The 25,167-nt window shown below is 41.1% G+C and overlaps 3 protein-coding genes across 3 annotated transcripts; all 3 read left to right on the forward strand.

The window, feature by feature from the left end:
- Positions 1-1,232: 1,232 nt before the first annotated feature.
- On the forward strand, positions 1,233-2,352 carry LOC136759506 (mucin-6-like). Its single transcript, XM_066714560.1, has 4 exons — positions 1,233-1,263; positions 1,356-1,493; positions 2,143-2,250; positions 2,327-2,352. Exons 1-4 carry the CDS (start codon positions 1,233-1,235, stop codon positions 2,350-2,352), a joined length of 303 nt encoding a protein of 100 aa, XP_066570657.1.
- Positions 2,353-3,657: 1,305 nt separating this feature from the next.
- LOC136759522 (mucin-19-like) lies at positions 3,658-16,487 on the forward strand. The gene is made up of 15 exons (XM_066714561.1): positions 3,658-3,775; positions 5,752-5,843; positions 6,593-6,747; positions 7,526-7,664; positions 7,842-7,946; positions 8,040-8,231; positions 8,325-8,567; positions 10,952-11,108; positions 11,490-11,600; positions 12,845-12,986; positions 14,966-15,160; positions 15,287-15,373; positions 15,716-15,880; positions 16,052-16,156; positions 16,304-16,487. The coding sequence occupies exons 1-15, from the start codon at positions 3,658-3,660 to the stop codon at positions 16,485-16,487; spliced, it is 2,190 nt and encodes a 729-aa protein (XP_066570658.1).
- A 1,858-nt stretch (positions 16,488-18,345) lies between these two features.
- LOC136759538 (homeobox protein 2-like) lies at positions 18,346-25,125 on the forward strand. Its single transcript, XM_066714562.1, has 12 exons — positions 18,346-18,560; positions 18,750-18,905; positions 18,960-19,085; positions 19,443-20,024; positions 20,367-20,564; positions 20,697-21,097; positions 21,186-21,623; positions 21,864-22,036; positions 22,167-22,180; positions 22,296-23,657; positions 23,847-24,131; positions 24,264-25,125. Exons 1-12 carry the CDS (start codon positions 18,346-18,348, stop codon positions 25,123-25,125), a joined length of 4,812 nt encoding a protein of 1,603 aa, XP_066570659.1.
- The last annotated feature ends 42 nt before the right edge of the window (positions 25,126-25,167 follow it).

The following is a 25,167-nucleotide window of genomic DNA, read 5'->3' on the forward strand; positions in this document are numbered from 1 at the left end:
TGGCACACATTGTCTTTCCTGGTACAATTCCTGGCAATGAGTTTTCAGAAGGATTCCCGAAGCAGGCAGAAGAGTTTAATTTTAAAGCTTCTGTCAATACATTAAACAACAATAGAGTTCAAGTGTAGGAAGCAATCAGCTGGTAGGTCAACATTTTAATTTGGTCTTGGCTTAATACTTCCAAAAAGGGGAGCAGAATTTTCTTCCATTAAGAAATTAAAGAAAATCATCTGGTACAACTGTATCGCTTAACACAGAGTAGGTGTGGCAGCAATACTGTCAATATACTGTTGGTATATTTGTTTAAAATACTTGCATTTTATGCTCCTTGTACAACAGCGCACACAGACAGGAGATAACAAACTCTATCATATTTTTCAAACAGGGGCTGAACTGGACTGTAACTATTGAATTAGCTGAGTATGACATTGCCCTACAAAGTGTTAAACTCCAGGTCTTCCAGGTAAGCAGCTTTCCATTCTAATGAAAACACGTTAAAGATATTAATACATGCAGACCAGAGTGTTTGGACAAAATAAACATTTTGACAAAGGTGAGTGTGTGAGTGAGAGAGAGAGAGAGAGGCACGTATGTGAGCAATCAATCAATCAATCAATCAATTAAGCAAGCAAGCAAGCAAGATGTTGGTCTGAACTTTTGCTTTGGCAACTCAGCTGCAATCACGGACTATGATTTTACCTGTTGCTTAATGTGCCTCATGTTTGTCTTTATTAGTGCATGTGTAGAGAGGGGCCTGGGACTTCAAAGGAGGGTTAGGTTTAGTTTTGTTTTTTGTTATTTATTTATTTATTTATTTATGTATTATTTTCAAACTAATTTTACTTCCACAGTAAAAATATAAATTATTCTAATTTAGCCCACTGCTTTTGGAAGATCACTTACTCATTCAGATACTTATACAATTACAGAAAACCTACAAGTTTCTAAAGGAGGAAATACAACTTGACAATATAGTGCTTGATGACTTCTACCAGTCAGGTCAGTACAAAACATCATTAAAAGCGATAACATCTTAATAGTGTCAAAAAGACAAATAATTTATAAAGCAACATTATAAATGTTCTTCTGGCTTTTCACATATATTACATTCCTCATGGTTTGATTGACAAGCTTGTTCTTAATGTCTTTAATACAGAGTGAGATTCAACAGGAAAGTATGTTTAGTGTTGGACAATTAACTGGATTTTCACAGATGTCATAATCTAGCAGGGATGATGTTGAGTTTCGTCACAGTGACAGTGAGTCAGGATCACCTTGGATCAAACCCCTGCTAAACATGTACAAGTTCTTTTGATGTCAATACCATTTGTTTGGTCCATTTTCAATTCCCTCAGAACACGTGACAATTTTCTGGCAGTCTTCAATGTACGTCCAGGTAGTGACATCTTTTGGGGTGAAGATGCAAATTCAGATGGATCCTTTAATACAGTTATACTTGATGCTGCCGGCAGAAAAGAAAGGCAGCACAAAAGGTAGGACTCACCCTTAATCTGCATATCAAATACAACCACCCATCCACTGAGCATTTTCAATACCTGCTGCCTGCAGTACAGTGTTGCGGTTGTGGTGTTGTCTAACCTGGCAGATGACTCGGCGCAATGCAGGGCAACCCTGGACTGGCACCAGTCTCTGTTAAATACACTGGAGGACAATTAGAGTTAGAGAAGAGAAGGATCAGCATGCATCGGCTGTAATCCTGACATTCATTTATTTCAAGTGTCTCAAGGAAAAAACGACAAATCGCAAGATTCGTCAATTCAAATTTGAGGTCAATCATTCTCCCAAATGGAAAAATAAGAATTACCTCCATGTATTGTGATGAAGACAGGCTGTATTTAATTTACTGCATGTATGTTTGTATAAGAATGACCCTTGTGGTACCATTGTTTAGTGTGACCTAAGGATGCTGTGACGTTTCAATCTGCTGCCTACAAAATCCAGGGTGCTATTCACCATATTCACCAAGTGCTTATGAGGAGAGTTTAAAGGGCAATAATGTAAACCTGCAGTAAACTAAATAGTGGATTTTATTTTCAGTTATTGACCCTGTTCGTGTTTTGGGTTGTGTTTTTAATTTGTGTTATTGTGTTTGTGTTATTGTGTTTGTTTTGATCTCATCAGGACTGTGCGGTAACTACAATGACGACATTACAGACGAGTTCACAACGAGCAGTGGCATCATAGAAAACCTTGCTGAGCCCTTCGCCCGTTCGTGGGAGACGGAGGAGTGTACAGACGAAATAGCGATGTGCAGTAACACCGCCCGTGGTAATGTTGAGCTCTGGGTCACTGTCTATCTCTGTAGATCTATGGGATGGTCTGGAGCTCTAGGACACCGTAGATCCTGGAGTCTCAGGATGGAGAGAGTGCACGTACAATTTCAGTTCAACAACATAACAGAGATGTACAATTACATTCATATATATAATTTATATGGAGATGTACAACATTGTTAAACATTAATTCAACTTTGAATTTTTAGTTTGCCTGTTTGACAATATTAAAAAAAAGCTTATATTATTAAAAACTAAATGCACATTTGTTTCATACAACAGAGATCTATGCGAGAGAAAAGTGTGATTACATCAGAGACCCCATTGGCATATTTAAGGCGTGCCATCACCTTGTCCGCTACGACAGCTATATCCAGGTGAGTTGCTGGAATAATATCTGCACAGAGAGTGATGCTGTGTTCAGGTCTTTAACCTGTCAAAACACAAGAACTAATATTGTTTTAAACCATCTCTACTTCAGTTGTCACCATTCTGTGCAAGGCATTGTGGGTAATGCCTGTTTCCTGTCAGAACTCTGAGACACCACGTCACAGCAATTATATTTTTAAAAAGTCAAATAAAACCATGGTTAAATATAAAATGTTCACCTGCAGGTTCTGATATAAACATGATAACGAATCTCATTTTGTGTCAGGTTTGTCAGGAAAGCATATGCCAGTGCAGCACCAATGTTGGTGACTGTCTGTGTGCCGCCCTCGGGAATTACGCGAAGGCCTGCGCCGCTCAGGGCGTCATGGTGGGAGACTGGAGACGGGACGAGTGCAGTGAGTTTCAGCTGTTTTTTTGCAGATGTATTTGTGTTGATCTATAACCCATCTCTACTGTGCAGGACGGCTTACTTCAGACATCAGCTTTAAATAGGTTAGTTACCCAGTGGATTGGCAGTAGATTTTAACATTGTTTTGGCCCATTCAAATACACAAATGTCTTTCAAATTTCAATTGATCATCACTTTTAATAAATAAATACATAATTGGTAATCATCATTCCACTTTTACCCTTAAGATTGGATATAGAGGACAGATATTAAATATAAATGGAAACATTTTTGAATTAAACCATTTGCATTTTTGTTTTCACATCAAAGAAAGATGTTCTTCTCCTCTTGACCTGAAGTCGCGTTGTTTTTCCCAAATATAAATCCACTTTAGCGCTGATGACTGTCTGGTCACTCCAGGACTGGCACTAATAACTGCAGCGCTACAGCCTGAGAGCTCTACTGGTCCACGAGAGGGTCAGTCATGTATAACAGGGGTGTCCCATCCCAAGACTCAGGACTCAATCATTTGTATATATCATCCCAGGTGTGCTCTGTGCCAATAACCAGACGTTCGAGTACAACATGATGGCCTGTAACCGCAGCTGCCGCGCCCTCTCGGGGTATGACGTTAGCTGCGATGCGGACGATGTGCCAGTAGATGGGTGTGGCTGTGCCGACACAACCTACATGAACAGCGATGGTGTCTGCACGGCAAAGGCACAGTGTCTGTGTTACTATAAAGGTGGAGTTTCCCCCCCAGGGCTCGTTATTATTGAAGGGCAATCATGGTGAGTTTCTGCAGCATGGTAGACAAATGCCACCGCATTCAGAAGTTGTGTAGATGTGTAACTGGATTATCTAGAAAACACAAACAGTGATGAACAAAGACCACAGTGCAGTAAAAGTCCATGGCTTTGGCAAGCATGACTGCACAGGCTTTGGATTAACATTGGACTTTCTAATGTGATAAGATATCAACCCTTAACAGCCAACAACAACACACTGACACATGAACACTGCACTGCACACTATAGCTGACCACACAACGTTGTGGCAACATTGCAATAAAGTGAAATGCAAGTGAAACTTCAGCTGTAGAAATGTGTCGACTGTAGGGGGTGTGGTTTACATGCTGTTAGAAATTTACATAAAACTACACTGAAGAAAAAATCACAAACACCAAAATCAAAATGCACAGAGTAAACAATTTAAGTCAAATAAATAATTAAAATTGAACACAATATACTGTTTCTATGCATCCAAGATGATAATGTTGTGCTTGATATGTATTGTTCTAGAGAGGGACATGTGACATGTGTAGACAACATTATTGTGCAACAAACACACAACATTAATGATTGACCAGTGTGCTCAAGGCAGTATGTTTGGTCTTTGTCAGATGCAAAATACAACCAAATTACAATCTGACACATCCTTGCCAGAACTAAATATTTGTGCTGGGTAATTACTGAAGCAACTCATTTTTACCAGCAGGAAAATGTTTCCTTTCGAACATTTCTATTTGTGCAAATTCTACAACAGCATTTTAATAATACAAAATATGCTCTAGCCAAAATATTTTTAGGAGATATTCAAAAATTTGGGTTTTGTTAATGCTGTAAAACAGGGAGTACTATTATTATTATTATTATTATTATTATTATTATTATATTTGTTATTGTTATCCAGGGCGACTTGACAATATATCACTTTTTTTTTTTCATGCAGTTACTCATGTATGCAGCTGGGTTTAGTGGTGTGATCTGGGTACAGTGTCTTGCTCAAGGGTACAGCACTGCCCCTCACCTGGGATTGAACCCACACCGCCCCCACGCAGGAGCCAAGAGCCCTGAACACTCCTCCACACTGCTATTATTTAAAGTTACAATTTACATTCAATTCCAATCCCAAATAAACACAACATTACGTAATATTTTTTATTTCAGCAACTGTGAAGATGGAAAACTGGAATGCACTATGAGAAACAGTAAGTTACATTTGTTTGAGTTTGTCATGCATAATATTTATATGAAATTGAATGTGCATCATTATTAGGATCCCATTTCCTTTAAAATCAAATGAGTTTAAAGCATGTATTTTATTTTCACTGGGTTGCAGCTCCTCAGTGGGTATTGATTCTGTCAAACATTCGATGCACAATTAAAATGGTTGTAACTTTACACGACTGAGTAATACTGTGAAAACTATAACCCAGTAACTCGGCAGCGGAAGAGTAGAGCCCGGTTCTGATTAAAACGACAGGGAATAACAGCGTTCCCATGGACACGTCCCAGCCATGTTCCTCGTCATGTCGGGCCGCATCTGTCAGGACACTGTGCCAATACTGCATTCATCATGTATTGAGGAGGAGATATTTAAATGTCCTGCCCTCTGATTTATGAAGCTTTTACACTTACTGTGATATATCCAATACATCTGACACTTTATGTATTAAGAAAGTAATTCCATTATTCCTATTTAATTTTACATTACATTTAAAAGCTTTAATGTTTAAGGTGAGAAAATCAACTGCCCTGCAATAACATACACTGTCATTGTGTTTTATGGTGAGGAACTTGCCTGTCTTTACATCCTGACTGAGGAGCTGCTTTTCAGGTGCATGTAAACACAGCCAGTGTTTGTGACGACCATTGTCTCCCTTCTGTGTTCCTCCAGACTGCACAGAAGAGGGAAAAGTGTTAATCTATTGCTCTCAATCATTAGTCAGCACAACGAAGCGGACATGTGAAGGTTTAAACAAGCCGGAAGTAAGCAAAGACAAAGAAAATGCAGCTTGTGTGTTTTTAAATGTCTCTATGTTGCTCTATACTCTTGTCCTTACATTGTCTGTTGTTGTTGCTGTAGTTTTATGAGTTTTAGGGTTCAGAGAACATTTCATTACCTGTAGATATGATAAACCTTATGGCCACTTTCCCCCAAACCTTTAGATTATATTATTATTATTATTATTATTATTATTATTATTATTATTATTATTATTATTATTATTATACAGGGTGACTATAGAGTCTAGAATTACTGATCAAAGCATAGTACAAACTACAACTTCAAAATTACATAAGTGCATAAGAGAAATATACAGTTAATACAAGTCCTACATCCTAGATTTGTGAGCTAATAATTGCAGACAAGATGTGGCGTCACAGTTAATAGCTCAACAATATAAACAACACGAGTAGTAGCAATGTACCATATCAATGTACTAGATATGATGACTAACATATTGACTTAAAATACTTCACATTTCATATTCTTATCTTCTTTTATTCATGTTCTGGGGTTCAGCACAGGCTGATGATGTCACTCACACATGCTGTATTGTGACCCCAGAGGTCAGCAAAGTGTCCGGGCATGTCTAGGGCTGAACAGGCCACTGAGCCTAGACGAGCAAAAAAAGAGCCTCTGCCTTACAAATCTCAGAGGACACTGCGGCAGTCAGAGCAGTGTTTAAAGTGGCGGTAAAGAGCTAACTGGGTAATTCCCCCTGTCCTGGCAGATTTTCAGTGAAAACTGTAAGAGTGGCTGTTACTGCCCAGAAGGACGCTATGAGGATCACAACGGGGTCTGTGTCTCTGAAGAAGATTGCACATGCATGTTTGGGGGCAAGGTGTACCAACGTGGGGACACAGTGATCAACAACTGCCAAGACTGGTGAGTATTGGACACAGAGCCATGAGATCCCGGCACAAAGTCACACATGAGCAACAGGAAGCACTGAGATCTCTGTTTAAAACACACACCTATTGATCATAGTCTATGAACAGCATTCATAGTAAATATGACCATGTCACAATAGAGGACATACAGGTTATATTTTACTATTCGATTAGATTAGCGATATTTACAATATAAGGACAGGCATTAGAATAACATGAAAAGGATTATATATTTACTGAGGCATCCAGGTGCCTGTAATTATTATAACTAATATGTGGATATGCTATGAACTATGTACCGCCTACAGCTTCAAGGTGAATGTGTTGACTAAACTCCTGCGTCTAATAGTGCAATAAATCATCTAAATTACAGGCTGTTGATAAACTAGAGAGAAGGTGGATATATTTGAGTACAAATTACAATGGTGATGTTGATGGTTATTGTTCCAAGAAGAGGAGGAGGATGAGATGAAACTGTCCCTTCATCGGGGACGGCGTCCATCAATCAGCACTAAACTGACAGGAAGACATGAGTCTGAATGATGCCTGAATTGCATGGCGCCACCGCTGTTGGAAAGCTCTCCAATACGTCACCACAGATATTTAAATCCCTATCATTGCACTGCTCTCCATTTTACTCACATCTCTAGTACATCCACAAGTAAGAATACAGACGCAATTGGCTTTATTCGTGCTGCTATTGACAGCTACAGCCCCCCCACCCCAGACCGTAAAAATATATCACAACGTCAGTGTTTCTCATTGCATAACAGTCGCTGTGGAGATGGAAAGTGGAACTGCACTGGAACGGCCTGTCCCGGGAAATGCCAGGTGTATGGAGACGGGCACTATCAGACATTTGATTTAAACTGGTACCGTTACGATGGGAATTGTCCATATACTCTGGTAGAGGTGAGTTGACAAGCCATTCAGACTGTAGTTGTAGGCAGGAGAGTTTACACCCTATCGACTTTGGGATAATTGAGGTTTTGCCTGTGAAATGTGTAGTGGTTGACATTTTTCTTTATACTTGATATAAAATTGATTTCCGCCGTGAAAACCATGCGTCCCTCTGTCTGTGTCCTTCAGGACGACTGTGGCTACGGCAACGGGAGTTTCCATATATGGGCAGAAAGCGTGCCCTGCTGCGACGAGGCGCTGACGTGCTCCCGGACTCTTACACTGGATCTCGTGGTGTGAACTCTTAGTTTCTTCATCATCAGTTCACAGCCTTGACTGAAACCTGTTTATTCCTGTTACCCAATGTGTGCCTTTATATTCCTACAGGGTCAGGTGACACTAACGTTAGTAGACATGACGGTGAAAGTAAAGCCATTAACCCGCACCTGTGAGGCCAAACCCATGTACTCGGTGCACACAGTGGGTCTGTACATCATCATCTCAGCTCCAGAGCTCGGCATTACTTTGATATGGGACAAGCACACACGAGCCACCATTATTCTGGATGCAAAGTGGAAAGTAAGTGAACCTATAACATTGTATACATTCAAAGTTATATACAAAGGAAATATTTCTTCATCTTCATCTTTATCATTATGATTTAATTTCTAGAACAAAGTGTGTGGCCTCTGTGGAAACTTTGACTCCAATGCGAAGAATGACCTGCTGACCCGAGCAAAGTCGTCGGTGACCGATGTGCTGGAGTTTGGGAACAGCTGGAAGACGCCCGGTGCGCTCTGCTCCGACACGGTGAACCAGACATTCCCCTGCCAGAGGCACTCGTACTGCTCCACATGGGCGGTCCGCAGGTGCCGGATCATTCTAGACCCAACATTTGAACCATGTCACGGAAAGGTAAGACACGGACTCCTGTGGCACTTTTCAAATAAGAGGCCTACAAGTTTTCCAAAAATAATGTTGAAAAATTCATAAACACATGCTCACTTCATATGCATTGAAAATGAACCATATAGGCCCAATGAGAGCATTTACAGGCAACACCGCCATGACTTGAGCATCACTTTAGGCAACTCCTTCAGGTGAAATTTTACACAATGACAAATGTATGACATTCTCGAAAAGATTACTTATTCCTCACATCATTAACTGTTTACTTTTTTGTTTTGTTTTCTTGCTTCTACATATAATTTGTGTAAATGACAAATAAGAACATAAGAAAGTGTGCAATCGAGAGGAGCCCATTCGCCCCATAGTGCTCGTTTGGTGTCCATTAATAACTGAGTCATCCAAGGATCTTATCCAGTCTATTTTTAAATGTTCCCAAACTTTCAGCTTCTACCACATTGGTGGTGAGTTTGTTCCAGATTGTGACAACTCTCTATGTGAAGAAGTGTCACTGGTCTCTCTGAGTAGGACATTCCCTTCAGACCTGGAATAAGTCTGGTTGTTCTCCTCTGAACTGCCTCTAGAGCAGCGATATACTTCTTGAAGTGTGGAAATGATGTCCTTATGCAAACCAATGTGTAAATGATTTCTCTTGTTTGAATATTTTTTTAAGTGCTGTATAACCACCTTTAAAATAAAAGATTGAATTGTAATTAGACATTTAGTTAAGTGCCTAAAGCCTGGTCAGTGGATATACACTCACCTAAAGGATTATTAGGAACACCTGTTCAATTTCTCATTAATGCAATTATTTAACCAACCAATCACATAGCAGTTGCTTCAATGCATTTAGGGGTGTGGTCCTGGTCAAGACAATCTCCTGAACTCCAAACTGAATGTCTGATAGAATGGCTGATAGAAGAGCAACTTTGACTGAAATAACCACTCGTTACAACCGAGGTATGCAGCAAAGCATTTGTGAAGCCACAACACGTACAACCTTGAGGCGGATGGGCTACAACAGCAGAAGACCCCACCGGGTACCACTCATCTCCACTACAAATAGGAAAAAGAGGCTACAATTTGCACAAGCTCACCAAAATTGGACAGTTGAAGACTGGAAAAATGTTGCCTGGTCTGATGAGTCTCGATTTCTGTTGAGACATTCAGATGGTAGAGTCAGAATTTGGCGTAAACAGAATGAGAACATGGATCCATCATGCCTTGTTACCACTGTGCAGGCTGCTGGTGGTGGTGTAATGGTGTGGGGGATGTTTTCTTGGCACACTTTAGGCCCCTTAGTGCCAATTGGGCATTGTTTAAATCCCACGGCCTACCTGAGCATTGTTTCTGACCATGTCCATCCCTTTATGACCACCATGTACCCATCCTCTGATGGCTACTTCCAGCAGGATAATGCACCATGTCACAAAGGTCGAATCATTTCAAATTGGTTTCTTGAACATGACAATGAGTTCACTGTACTAAACTGGCCCCCACAGTCACCAGATCTCAACCCAATAGAGCATCTTTGGGATGTGGTGGAACGGGAGCTTCGTGCCCTGGATGTGCATCCCACAAATCTCCATCAACTGCAAGATGCTATCCTATCAATATGGGCCAACATTTCTAAAGAATGCTTTCAGCACCTTGTTGAATCAATGCCACGTAGAATTAAGGCAGTTCTGAAGGTGAAAGGGGGTCAAACACAGTATTAGTATGGTGTTCCTAATAATCCTTTAGGTGAGTGTATTTTGTACTGCACTGTTTGGTAGTGTTTTGTAGGGCTTCAAAGAATTGAAAAGGTTGGGCAGTTTCTTTACATTTGAGACTCTCTCTTTCACAGTTTTGCCAAATGGAATACGTTTGCTTTCACATTTGCAAAACAAAATGGTGGAGCAATGCTGCAAACATACTGAGTTTGCTTTCAATGGAACTGAGAGCACCCATTCCTAGTGGTCTCAGTCCATTGGTTTGGCCTTTGTCCTGGTGCGATTGGACACTATCAGAGTTTCACATAGTGCTTCACAATATAGGTGTAAAAGGCCCCTTAAAGTACAGGCTATTGTCACATTGTCTGTTATACTGCATAGAGATTAACTCAAAAAGACATGAAACAGTTTTGTGTTTGAATCTGTTATAAAATCCATGCAGTAAAACATGTTTTAATCAAATCCACTGTCTCTCCAGATTTTCCTGCCTGATGCTCTGTGTCATTATAATTACATGCTTAACATTTTTTATTTAATATTTTTAACAAAATGCCTATAATATAGATAGATAGACAGAGGTAGAAACAGTATTTTTGTTAGAACAGTTAACATACAGAGCAGTTTTTTTCAGACCACACATCTGTACAGTTCACACATGAAGATGTTTCTCTCTCGTGTCAGGTGGAAGCGCGTCCCTATTACGATGCCTGCGTAGAAGAGTCGTGCTCTTGTGAAATGGAAGGCAAATTCCTTGGCTTCTGCACAGCTGTGGCTGCGTACGCTGAAGCTTGCAGTGAGATGGGAGTTTGTATCAAATGGCGGACCCCCGACTTGTGCCGTATGTATGACAGATCATGCACGTCCAAACTATCACTTGGACTAAATTAAAGCTTTCACCCAGTTGCCAGTAGCTAATTACAATTACAAGTACAATTCTTGAGAGTGGATTTCAGTTTGTCAGGGGTTTGTTCCTTCTACTTAATGCAGACCCCTCATCACATTGTCTGCTTGCTTTTTGCAGGTAGTGGGATGGGTTAATGTTTTTGCTTTGGGCTACAATGGATCCCAGATAGCACATATAATTACACAATTTCCATACTCTGCAAAAGAACAAGAAACAATTGTTACATGCAACCTTTGTTTTGGAATTACACTGATCTTTATTTATGGGAGTAATTGTAATCTACTGATAACCACATTAGTTGTCCTGTCTTTGCAGCGGTGTACTGTGACTATTACAACGAGGCCGAAGAGTGCAGCTGGCATTACGACCCCTGCGGGAGTGTCCAGACATGTGGCAAGAACAACAGGTTCCCTGGGAAGCTTGAAGGTGGGTATGGCTTTCGTGATCATAGGCCAGAAAGCTCCACCATTCGTGTGTAGGAAGAGAGCACCCACTCTGCTGCACTGGCTGCTTGGGTGAGAGTTAAAGGAGAAAAAATGAAGAGACCCTGGTGTCCACAGAGCCAAGACTGCCTCCAGTTTAACCTCCCTGCATCTGGAGTAAGCTGGTGGCTGAAATAGTTTCACTACTTGACTCTAGGCTCATGAAACCACCATTTGGACCCCTTGACATTTGGTGGTCATTCTTGGTGTCTGCATCATTGATATCTGTCCCATTTTCCACTTATAGTTTTCACATGCCTCTTCACAGCCTGAATGGATCTGTTGGATAAAAGCATCCATAGTGTGGATAAACAAAGATCATGTTTCTTCCTTTCATCTGACTGATCGCTGTGTTAGGAGACAGCAGGAAAACCTTGTGTCTGAGAAATGTCCCTCTGGTATCTACCAGACTCCAAACAGGTCCAGCCTCTGGTGTGAGCCTCATGGCCCGTCAGTCTACAGTCTGAGGTGTCCCTTAGTCTCACCTGCTTACAGATATCAATAAAGTGCTGATCATGTCACTGTAAGGAAATTCATTGATATACATGTTGGAGAATGTAAAGCCTCACAGGTAACTACAGCTTGCTTTGATATATAACAAGACAGTGGCCTCCCTAGTTACATAGTACAACTTAGTTACTCATAAGAACAGGAACAGTGTATTTATGCATTTGTTATATGTATAAATGATTAAAAGTGTAGGTACACATTTGTCTGTTAAGGATGCCACTGGAGCTACACCGGGCATCATAGGCGTAGGTTTAGGCGGGGATGGGGGGAACACATCCCCACCAATTTTGGGAGAACCTTACATTGTCCCCCCCAACATTGTATACCTGGCTCCATAGGCGTAGGGGACTTATCCCCCCCCCAATTTTGACAGCGTCTCCCCCCGCACCCCCCCAAACCGCCCCACCCCCACACAGTTCTGAAACGAAACCTACGCCCCTGCATACTTTTGGACCACTTTTTATACATTAAGTACATGTTAACAAATGCATAATTACACTGTTCTTATGAGTAACTAAGATAGTAGTACCTACTATCTACCTACTGAGTACCTACTATGTTAATAAACTGTAATTAGAGAGACCTACTGTAAAGTGTTACCAAGACTGTTAATGACAGGATAGCAGACATGATTTGCATCAGTATATAAGTAACAGCGCTCTGTTCATGTTCACACAGGCTGCTATCCAAGATGTCCTACAGAGACTCCATATTTTGATGAGAACACGGGTAAATGTTCCACTTTGGGAAAATGCAGCTGTTGGTATAACGAAGAAGTACTGAAAGCTGGAGACATTGTAATTATCTGTGATCAGTATTGGTAAGATCTTCAGATTTATTCATTCAAATCATTATAAAATGTCATGAACATTCAGATTGGTCCTAAACGTGCACATACTGAAGCATAGATATAGATATAGATATAGATATAGATATAGATATAGATATATATATATATAGTAGCAATCTGGGACTGTTGTGTGGAGGGACTGCAGTCTGTTGTGAGTCAGTCAGTTGTGTGTTTGTGTGGGGCATGTTCATTTGGGGATCTGATTATTAAGGGGAATTATTGTAGTTTCCGGCGTCGAAGGTTAACCCTGTGTAGGAACAGGGTGGGCGCTGTGACTGGAGGAGCCGGACACAGGGTGCAAGGGGATATATAGGGAAAGAATATGTATTTATTATAATATATATATATGTACAAATAATATATTTAGTGAAAACTGAAATATGTTGCTTTGCATAAGTATTCAACCCCCACACATTAATATTTGGTATTATTTATTTTATTTATTTATTTAACCTTAATTCTACCAGGCATGTTATTTAAGAACAAATTGGTAGAGCCACCTTTCACTCCAATAACAGCTTTAAGTATTTTGGGGTAGGTATGGACCAGGTTTGCACACAGTGGCCACTCCAATTTTGCTTTGGCCTTTGATCATTGTCCTGCTCAAATATGAATGTCCTCCATGGCTTTTTTTTTTGTGAAGCAGGTTCTCTTGCAGTATTTCCCTGTATTTTGCTCCATCCATCCATCCTTCAGTTTTAAGAAGATGCCCAGTTAATGCAGATAGGTAGGGTAAAGGCATAGGCAGTGTTAGGTTTGCGCCACACAAAATCCTTTGAGTTTTGACCAAATATTGGTCTCATCTGACCACAAAACCTTGTGCCACATCGCAGCTGGGTCACTCTCATGCTTTCTTGCAAAGTCCAGATGTGTTTTCAGGTGGTATGATTTGAGTAACAGCTTCTTTCTTGCCACCCTCCCATACAGGCCAGTGTTATACAGAGCTCTAGATCTTGACTGGTGCACCATTACTCCACTCCCAGTCACTGAACTCTGTAGCTCCTTCAAAGTGATTGTTGGCCTCTCTGTGGCTTCTTTCTCATGTATCCTTCTTGTTTAAGCAATGAGTTTTGAGGGATGGCATTTCTTGGCAGTGCCTGGGTGGTGTGATGCAGCTTTCACTGGGATATCCATACACTTGGATATTATGTTGTATTCTTTTCCTAATCTATGCATTTGTATTAATTAATTCTTAACTTCTGTAGAAGGCTCTTTGGTCTTAATTGCCTGATTGACAGCCTGATCAATTATCCTTCAAAGGCCAATGGTAGGTAATTGTGTCCTCATTAGGGCAATTGGGAGCTTCCATAGCACAGGGGTTGAATATTTATGCAAGATCCAAATTTCATTTTTGTATTTTTCTTTAATAAAAATCCCAACATAAAACGAATGTCACCTTACAATAATTGATTTTGAGTGTATTAAAATAAAATATCCAACAGAATGCAATTTCAATGCACCATCTGGAATTCAGTAATATGACAGAATTGGTAAGGAGTCAGAATACCTATTTTCATCCCTAATTATGAACTATATGTCATTACAGATTTTACATCTGAGTAAGACGTAGTATTTTCTGTTTTAAGATTAAGTAATGTCTCAAGTTTATACTTTCAGTATTTGCCAAGATGGATTGATGCTTTGTCAACGTAAGTAAAAGACAATCTACTTTCTCTTAAATAATCCTATTGAAATAGGAATAGGACATGTAATTCAATACTTTTCTTACTGTAACTTCCTGTTGTTTTGAATTGCATGATATGAGGGAGAGTTACAGCTCATAAGGCTAATTGTTTAATACTGCCTGACTGTATAGAGTAAACAATTCAGATGTCAATGATAAAGGGATTATTCTTGCTTGTGTGGAATTATAGACAAAGGGTGTCAAAATGTTAATGTGACAATGCAAAATTTGATCATGTTTAAATGTAACTCTTCTCACTTAACAGCCACCACAACAACTGTCACCCCAACAACAGCAACTGGATCAACAACAACTGTGATTCAAACAACAACAACTGGATCAACGACAACAGTCACCCCAACAACAGCAACTGGATCAACAACTACAGTGATTCCAACAACAACTGGATTAACGACATCAGTCACTCCAACAACAGCCAATGCATCAACAACAACATTCAGTGCAGCAACAGCAACTGGATCAACAACAACTGTCATCCCAACAACAACACCTGTATCAACGACAACACTCACCCCAACCAAAACTGTCACCCCGACAACAGGAACTGAATCAACTACATCAACAGTCACACCAACAACAGCAACTGGATCAACATCAACTTTGATTCCAACAACAGCAACTGGATCAACAACTACAGTCACCCCGACAACAAGTACTGAATCAACTACAACAGTCACACTGAAAACAGCCACTGCATCAACAACAACAATCACTGCAGCAACAGCAACTGGATCAACTACAACTCTCATCCCAACTACAGGAACTGGATCAACAACAACTGTAATTCAAACAACAACACCTGGATCAATGACATCAGTCACTCCAACAACAACTGTCACCCCGACAAGTACTGAATCATCTACAACAGTCACCCCAACAACAACTGTCACCCCGACAACAGGTACTGGATCAACAACTACAGTCACCCCAACAACAAATGTCACTCAGACAACAGGTACTGAATCAACTATATCAACAGTCACCCCCTCAACAGCCACTGCAACAACAACAACAACAACCACCCCAACAACAGCAACTGGATCAACTCCAACTCTCATCCCAACAACAGTAACTGGAACAACAACAACTGTGATTCCAACAACAACACCTGGATCAACGACAACAGTCACCCCAACAACAACTGTCACCCCGGCAACAGGTACTGAATCAACTACATCAACAGTCACACCAACAACAGCCACTGCATCAACAACAACAGCAACTGGATCAACAACAACTGTGATTCCAACAACAACAACTGGATCAACGACATCAGTCACTCCAACAACAACTGTCACCCCGGCAACAAGTACTGAATCAATTACAACAGCCACACCAACAACAGCCACTGCATCAACAACAACAACCACCCCAACAACAGCAACTGGATCAACAACTACAGTCACCCCAACAACAACTGTCACCCCGACAACAGGTACTGAATCAACAACAACAACAATCACTGCAGCAACAGCAAATGGATCAAGCACAACTGTAATTCCAACAACACCTGGATCAACGAGAACAGTCACCCCAACAACAACTGTCACCCCGACAACAGGTACTGAATCAACTACAACAGCCACACCAACAACAGCCACTGCATCAACAACTTCAGTCACCCCAACAACAGCAACTGGATCAACTACAACTGTCATCCCAACAACAGCAACCGGATCAACAACAACTGTGATTCCAACAACAGTAACTGGATCAACAACTACAGTCACCCCAACAACAACTGTCACCCCGACAACAAATACTGAATCAACTACAACAGTCACACCAACAACAACCACCCCAACAACAGTAACTGGATCAACAATAACTGTGATTCCAACAATAGCAACTGGATCAACGACAACAGTCACCCCAACAACAACAACTGTCACCCCGACAACAGGTACTGAATCAACTACATCAACAGTCACACCAACAAGAGCCACTGCATCAACAGCAACAGCCACTACATCAACAACAACAGTTACATCATCAAAAGCAACTACTGGAATTATATGTGTATTAAAATATTTTTTACACAGATATAACATTACAAAATAGCAGCCATGCCACAAATTTAAATTGTATCTGGGTGTGTTACAGATTACACAAAATAATATTTTTAACCAAGGAAATGTTTCACTCTTCTAGTGTAGATTCCAGTGCAGATTACAATCTGAATCACAGAAAAACTGACATTTCCCGTTGGAATTTTAGTTTTAATTAATTGAATAAATATTGACCCAAAACTGCAAAACGTTAGTTACTTATTTCTTTATTTCTTGCTTTATTTGTCCCATAATTAAAAAAAATATATATATTTAAAATGTGATATTGTAGTCAATGTTTCACTTATATTAAAATATTGTTAGTAGCACAACATGTGTTGACCTATAAATTGACAGGAATATTTCACTCTTGTCTTACTTTTGTTTTCCTTTTACAACAGGAGAAACAACGTTCAGTATCATTACAGGTAATTATTTACAATAACATGCTGACTATTTAGTGTATTTTAGTGCTATATATACTAATTTGTACTAATAAATTGAATAAATGATATTGCCATTGAGCAATGCCTGGATATTAACATTAATGTATATGTTTAAAAAATATTGTGCTAATAACTTGAAACAGAAATAGTTTTAATGTGCCTACATCTACGAATAAAGATAATTAACAATATTTATTTCTGCATCTTAATACACATTATTATAGAAGCATGAAGCCTTTGTCTTTAACATGAGGAACATTTTCAATTTCCAATAATTGTATTAGTATAAATACTGAAAATATTTTTATTCCCACAGGTGCACCTCGAACTACAAATATAGGTATCTGGTTAGTTTATTCAATTACACAAGTAGCAAGTACACAATTATGGTAAACACCATTTCTCCACACCTTTGCCATGGAAATTGCATTATATTATTCTTGATAAATGACTGGTTCAGCAGGAATTCCCCACACACACTGGTTTGTAAGGTTCAGTGGTTTAGATTTGATTTGTTCCTCAGACTCAACAAAGTAACGCTGACTTCTGTAGACTTTGCACAGTGATGTCTAAGGATGGACTTACAGTACAGTCATCTGATTTTGTGTTAAATATGCATCGTGACAGGGAGTGTGCACACATTTTTGTGTGTGTTTCAATTACTTAATTTATTGTTTTACAAAACGTTTTTTTACTATGCATATTGGGAAGCACTTGGCTAACTCCTCTTGTTTAATTATAAATAGTGACTTTTGTCGCCATATATTTTTAAGTGTTTTCCTTGTTCAAATACTAATATTTAATTGCGAACTAATGTTTCTTATATGACAGGAAGTAATGATATAAACATAAATATCAAGATGTATAGTTAATTAAAACAACTTACAAAATGTATGTCTTTTTTTTTTTAGTTGTCACCCAGTCTCAGATAAGTAAGACCATTTTCATATTTGTTCATATAAAAATGTTTAATGAAATAGAATTATATATATATAAGTGTCTTTTGTAATGGTGTATGGATCACAATCAACAGAAAGAAAAACTGGTAGCTTTATGATATATTCTAAATATTAATGAAAATATCAAAATATGTAATTTAACTCCTTCAAAGATCATTTTAATATTTCTGTATGACTTCATCCTTCTGTAATAGTCAATACAACAACTGTCATCCCAACAACAACCATTGCATCAACTACAACAACCACCCCAACAACAGCAACTGGATCAACAACAACTATCATCCCAACAACAGCAACCGGATCAACAACAACTGTGATTCCAACAACAACACCTGGATCAACGACAACAGTCACCCCAACAACAACTGTCACCCTGACAACAGGTACTGAATCAACTACATCAACAGTCACACCAACAACAGCCACTGCATCAACAACAACAGCCACTGCATCAACAACAACAATCACTGCAGCAACAGCAACTGGATCAACAACAACTGTCATCTCAACAACAACACCTGGATCAACGACAACAGTCACCCCAACAACAAGTTCTGAATCAACTACAACAGTCACACCAACAACAACCACCCCAACAACAGCAACTGGATCAACTACAACTCTCATCCCAAAAACAGTAACTGGATCAACGACAACTGTGATTCCAACAACAACACCTGGATCAACGACAACAGTCACCCCAACAACAACTGTCACCCCGACAACAGGTACTGAATCAACTACATCAACAGTCACACCAACAATAACCACCCCAACAACAGCAACTGGATCAACAACAACTATCATCCCAACAACAGCAACCGGATCAACAACAACTGTGATTCCAACAACAACACCTGGATCAACGACAACAGTCACCCCAACAACAACTGTCACCCTGACAACAGGTACTGAATCAACTACATCAACAGTCACACTAACAACAGCAACTGCATCAACAACAACAGCCACTGCATCAACAACAACAATCACTGCAGCAACAGCAACTGGATCAACAACACCTGTCATCTCAACAACAACACCTGGATCAACGACAACAGTCACCCCAAAAACAAGTACTGAATTAACTACAACAGTCACACCAACAACAACCACCCCAACAACAGCAACTGGATCAACTACAACTCTCATCCCAACAACAGTAACTGGATCAACAACAACTGTGATTCCAAAAACAGCAACTACAGTCACTCCAACAACAACTGTTACCCCGACAACAAGTTCTGAATCAACTACATCAACAGTCACACCAACAACAGCAACTGCATCAACAACTACAGCCACTGCATCAACAACAACAATCACTGCAGCAACAGTAACTGGATCAACAACAACAGTCACACCAACAACAGCCACTGCATCAACAACAACAACCACCCCAACAACAGCAACTGGATCAACTACAACTCTCATCCCAACAACAGTAACTGGATCAACAAATACAGTCACCCCAACAACAGCAACTGGATCAACAAATACAGTCACCCCAACAACTACTGTCACCCCAACAACAGTAACTGGTTCAACAACAACAACAATCACAGCAGCATCAGCAACTGGATCAACAACAACAGTCACACCAACAACAACCACTGCATCAACAACAACAACCACCCCAGCAACAGTAACTGGATCAACAACAACAACAATCACTGCAGCAACAGCAACTGGATCAATATCAACAGTCACACCGACAACAGCCACTGCATCAACAACAACAACCACCCCAACAACAGCAACTGGATCAACAACAACTGTGATTCCAACAACAACACCTGGATCAACGACAACAGTCACCCCAACAACAACTGTCACCCTGACAACAGGTACTGAATCAACTACAACAACAGTCACACCGACAACAGCCACTGCATCAAAAACAACAACCACCCCAACAACAGCAACTGGATCAACAACAACTGTGATTCCAACATCAACACCTGGATCAACGACAACAGTCACCCCAACAACAACTGTCACCCTGACAACAAATACTGAATCAACTACATCAACAGTCACACCAACAACAGCAACTGGATCAACAACAATGGTCATCCCAACAACAGTAACTGGATCAACAACAACTGTGATTCCAAAAACAGCAACTACAGTCACTCCAACAACAACTGTTACCCCGACAACAAGTTCTGAATCAACTACATCAACAGTCACACCAACAACAGCAACTGGATCAACAACAACAGCCTCTGCATCAACAACAACAATCACTGCAGCAACAGCAACTGGATCAACAACAACTGTCATCTCAACAACAGCAACCGGATCAACAACAACTGTGATTCCAACAACAACACTTGGATCAACGACAACAGTCACCCCAACAACAACTGTCACCCCGACAACAAGTACTGAATCAACTACATCAACAGTCACACCAACAACAGAAACTGGATCAACAACAACAGCCTCTGCATCAACAACAACAATCACTGCAGCAACAGCAACTGGTACAACAACAACTGTCATCTCAACAACAGCAACCGGATCAACAACAACTGTGATTTCAACAACAACACTTGGATCAACGACAACAGTCACCCCAACAACAACTGTCACCCCGACAACAGGTACTGGTTCAACTACAACAGTCACACCGACAACAGCCACTGCATCAACAACAGCAACCACCCCAACAACAGGAACTGGATCAACGAGAACAGTCACCCCAACAACAACTGTAACTCCAACAACAGTAACTGGATCAACAACAACAACAATCACTGCAGCAACAGCAACTGGATCAACATCAACAGTCACACCAACAACAGCCACTGCATCAGCAACAACAACCACCCCAACAACAGCCACTGCATCAGCAACAACAACCACCCCAACAACAGGAACTGGATCAACGAGAACAGTCACCCCAACAACAACTGTAACTCCAACAACAGGTACTGGTTCAACTACAACAGTCACACCAACAACAGCCACTGCATCAGCATCAACAACCACCCCAACAACAGCAACTGGATCGACTACAACAGTCACCCCAACAACAGCAACCGGATCAACAACTACTGTCACCCCAACAACAACTGTCACCCCAACAACAGTAACTGGTTCAACAACAACAACAATCACTGCAGCATCAGCAACTGGATCAACAACAACAGTCACACCAACAACAACCACTGCATCAACAACAACAACCACCCCAGCAACAGTAACTGGATCAACAACAACAACAATCACTGCAGCAACAGCAACTGGATCAATATCAACAGTCACACCGACAACAGCCACTGCATCAACAACAACAACCACCCCAACAACAGCAACTGGATCAACTACAACCGTCACCCCAACAACAGCAACTGGATCAACAACAACTGTGATTCCAACAACAACACCTGGATCAACGACAACAGTCACCCCAACAACAACTGTCACCCTGACAACAGGTACTGAATCAACTACATCAACAGTCACACCGACAACAGCCACTGCATCAACAACAACAACCACCCCAACAACAGCAACTGGATCAACAACAACTGTGATTCCAACAACAACACCTGGATCAACGACAACAGTCACCCCAACAACAACTGTCACCCTGACAACAGGTACTGAATCAACAACATCAACAGTCACACCAACAACAGCAACTGGATCAACAACAATGGTCATCCCAACAACAGTAACTGGATCAACAACAACTGTGATTCCAAAAACAGCAACTACAGTCACTCCAACAACAACTGTTACCCCGACAACAAGTTCTGAATCAACTACATCAACAGTCACACCAACAACAGCAACTGCATCAACAACTACAGCCACTGCATCAACAACAACAATCACTGCAGCAACAGTAACTGGATCAACAACAACAGTCACACCAACAACAGCCACTGCATCAACAACAACAACCACCCCAACAACAGCAACTGGATCAACTACAACTCTCATCCCAACAACAGTAACTGGATCAACAACTACAGTCACCCCAACAACAGCAACTGCATCAACAAATACAGTCACCCCAACAACAGCAACTGGATCAACAAATACAGTCACCCCAACAACAACTGTCACCCCGACAACAAGTACTGAATCAACTACATCAACAGTCACACCAACAACAGCAACTGGATCAACAACAACAGCCTCTGCATCAACAACAACAATCACTGCAGCAACAGCAACTGGATCAACAACAACTGTCATCTCAACAACAGCAACCGGATCAACAACAACTGTGATTCCAACAACAACACTTGGATCAACGACAACAGTCACCCCAACAACAACTGTCACCCCGACAACAGGTACTGGTTCAACTACAACAGTCACACCGACAACAGCCACTGCATCAACAACAGCAACCACCCCAACAACAGGAACTGGATCAACGAGAACAGTCACCCCAACAATAACTGTAACTCCAACAACAGTAACTGGATCAACAACAACAACAATCACTGCAGCAACAGCAACTGGATCAACAACAACTGTCATCTCAACAACAGCAACCGGATCAACAACAACTGTGATTCCAACAACAACACTTGGATCAACGACAAAAGTCACCCCAACAACAACTGTCACCCCGACAACAGGTACTGGTTCAACTACAACAGTCACACCAACAACAGCCACTGCATCAGCATCAACAACCACCCCAACAACAGCAACTGGATCGACTACAACAGTCACCCCAACAACAGCAACCGGATCAACAACTACTGTCACCCCAACAACAACTGTCACCCCAACAACAGTAACTGGTTCAACAACAACAACAATCACTGCAGCATCAGCAACTGGATCAACAACAACAGTCACACCAACAACAGCCACTGCATCAGCAACAACAACCACCCCAACAACAGCCACTGCATCAGCAACAACAACCACCCCAACAACAGGAACTGGATCAACGAGAACAGTCACCCCAACAACAACTGTAACTCCAACAACAGGTACTGGTTCAACTACAACAGTCACACCAACAACAGCCACTGCATCAGCATCAACAACCACCCCAACAACAGCAACTGGATCGACTGCAACAGTCACCCCAACAACAGCAACCGGATCAACAACTACTGTCACCCCAACAACAACTGTCACCCCAACAACAGTAACTGGTTCAACAACAACAACAATCACTGCAGCATCAGCAACTGGATCAACAACAACAGTCACACCAACAACAACCACTGCATCAACAACAACAACCACCCCAGCAACAGTAACTGGATCAACAACAACAACAATCACTGCAGCAACAGCAACTGGATCAATATCAACAGTCACACCGACAACAGCCACTGCATCAACAACAACAACCACCCCAACAACAGCAACTGGATCAACTACAACCGTCACCCCAACAACAGCAACTGGATCAACAACAACTGTGATTCCAACAACAACACCTGGATCAACGACAACAGTCACCCCAACAACAACTGTCACCCTGACAACAGGTACTGAATCAACTACATCAACAGTCACACCGACAACAGCCACTGCATCAAAAACAACAACCACCCCAACAACAGCAACTGGATCAACAACAACTGTGATTCCAACAACAACACCTGGATCAACGACAACAGTCACCCCAACAACAACTGTCACCCTGACAACAGGTACTGAATCAACAACATCAACAGTCACACCAACAACAGCAACTGGATCAACAACAATGGTCATCCCAACAACAGTAACTGGATCAACAACAACAGTCACACCAACAACAGCCACTGCATCAACAACAACAACCACCCCAACAACAGCAACTGGATCAACTACAACTCTCATCCCAACAACAGTAACTGGATCAACAACTACAGTCACCCCAACAACAGCAACTGCATCAACAAATACAGTCACCCCAACAACAGCAACTGGATCAACAAATACAGTCACCCCAACAACAACTGTCACCCCGACAACAAGTACTGAATCAACTACATCAACAGTCACACCAACAACAGCAACTGGATCAACAACAACAGCCTCTGCTTCAACAACAACAATCACTGCAGCAACAGCAACTGGATCAACAACAACTGTCATCTCAACAACAGCAACCGGATCAACAACAACTGTGATTCCAACAACAACACTTGGATCAACGACAACAGTCACCCCAACAACAACTGTCACCCCGACAACAGGTACTGGTTCAACTACAACAGTCACACCGACAACAGCCACTGCATCAACAACAGCAACCACCCCAACAACAGGAACTGGATCAACGAGAACAGTCACCCCAACAATAACTGTAACTCCAACAACAGTAACTGGATCAACAACAACAACAATCACTGCAGCAACAGCAACTGGATCAACAACAACTGTCATCTCAACAACAGCAACCGGATCAACAACAACTGTGATTCCAACAACAACACTTGGATCAACGACAAAAGTCACCCCAACAACAACTGTCACCCCGACAACAGGTACTGGTTCAACTACAACAGTCACACCAACAACAGCCACTGCATCAGCATCAACAACCACCCCAACAACAGCAACTGGATCGACTACAACAGTCACCCCAACAACAGCAACCGGATCAACAACTACTGTCACCCCAACAACAACTGTCACCCCAACAACAGTAACTGGTTCAACAACAACAACAATCACTGCAGCATCAGCAACTGGATCAACAACAACAGTCACACCAACAACAACCACTGCATCAACAACAACAACCACCCCAGCAACAGTAACTGGATCAACAACAACAACAATCACTGCAGCAACAGCAACTGGATCAATATCAACAGTCACACCGACAACAGCCACTGCATCAAAAACAACAACCACCCCAACAACAGCAACTGGATCAACAACAACTGTGATTCCAACAACAACACCTGGATCAACGATAACAGTCACCCCAACAACAACTGTCACCCCGACAACAAAAATTGAATCAACTACATCAACAGTCACACCAACAACAGCAACTGGATC

This window comes from Amia ocellicauda, chromosome 1 (assembly GCF_036373705.1).
Source record: "Amia ocellicauda isolate fAmiCal2 chromosome 1, fAmiCal2.hap1, whole genome shotgun sequence".
Taxonomy (NCBI): Eukaryota; Metazoa; Chordata; class Actinopteri; order Amiiformes; family Amiidae; genus Amia; species Amia ocellicauda.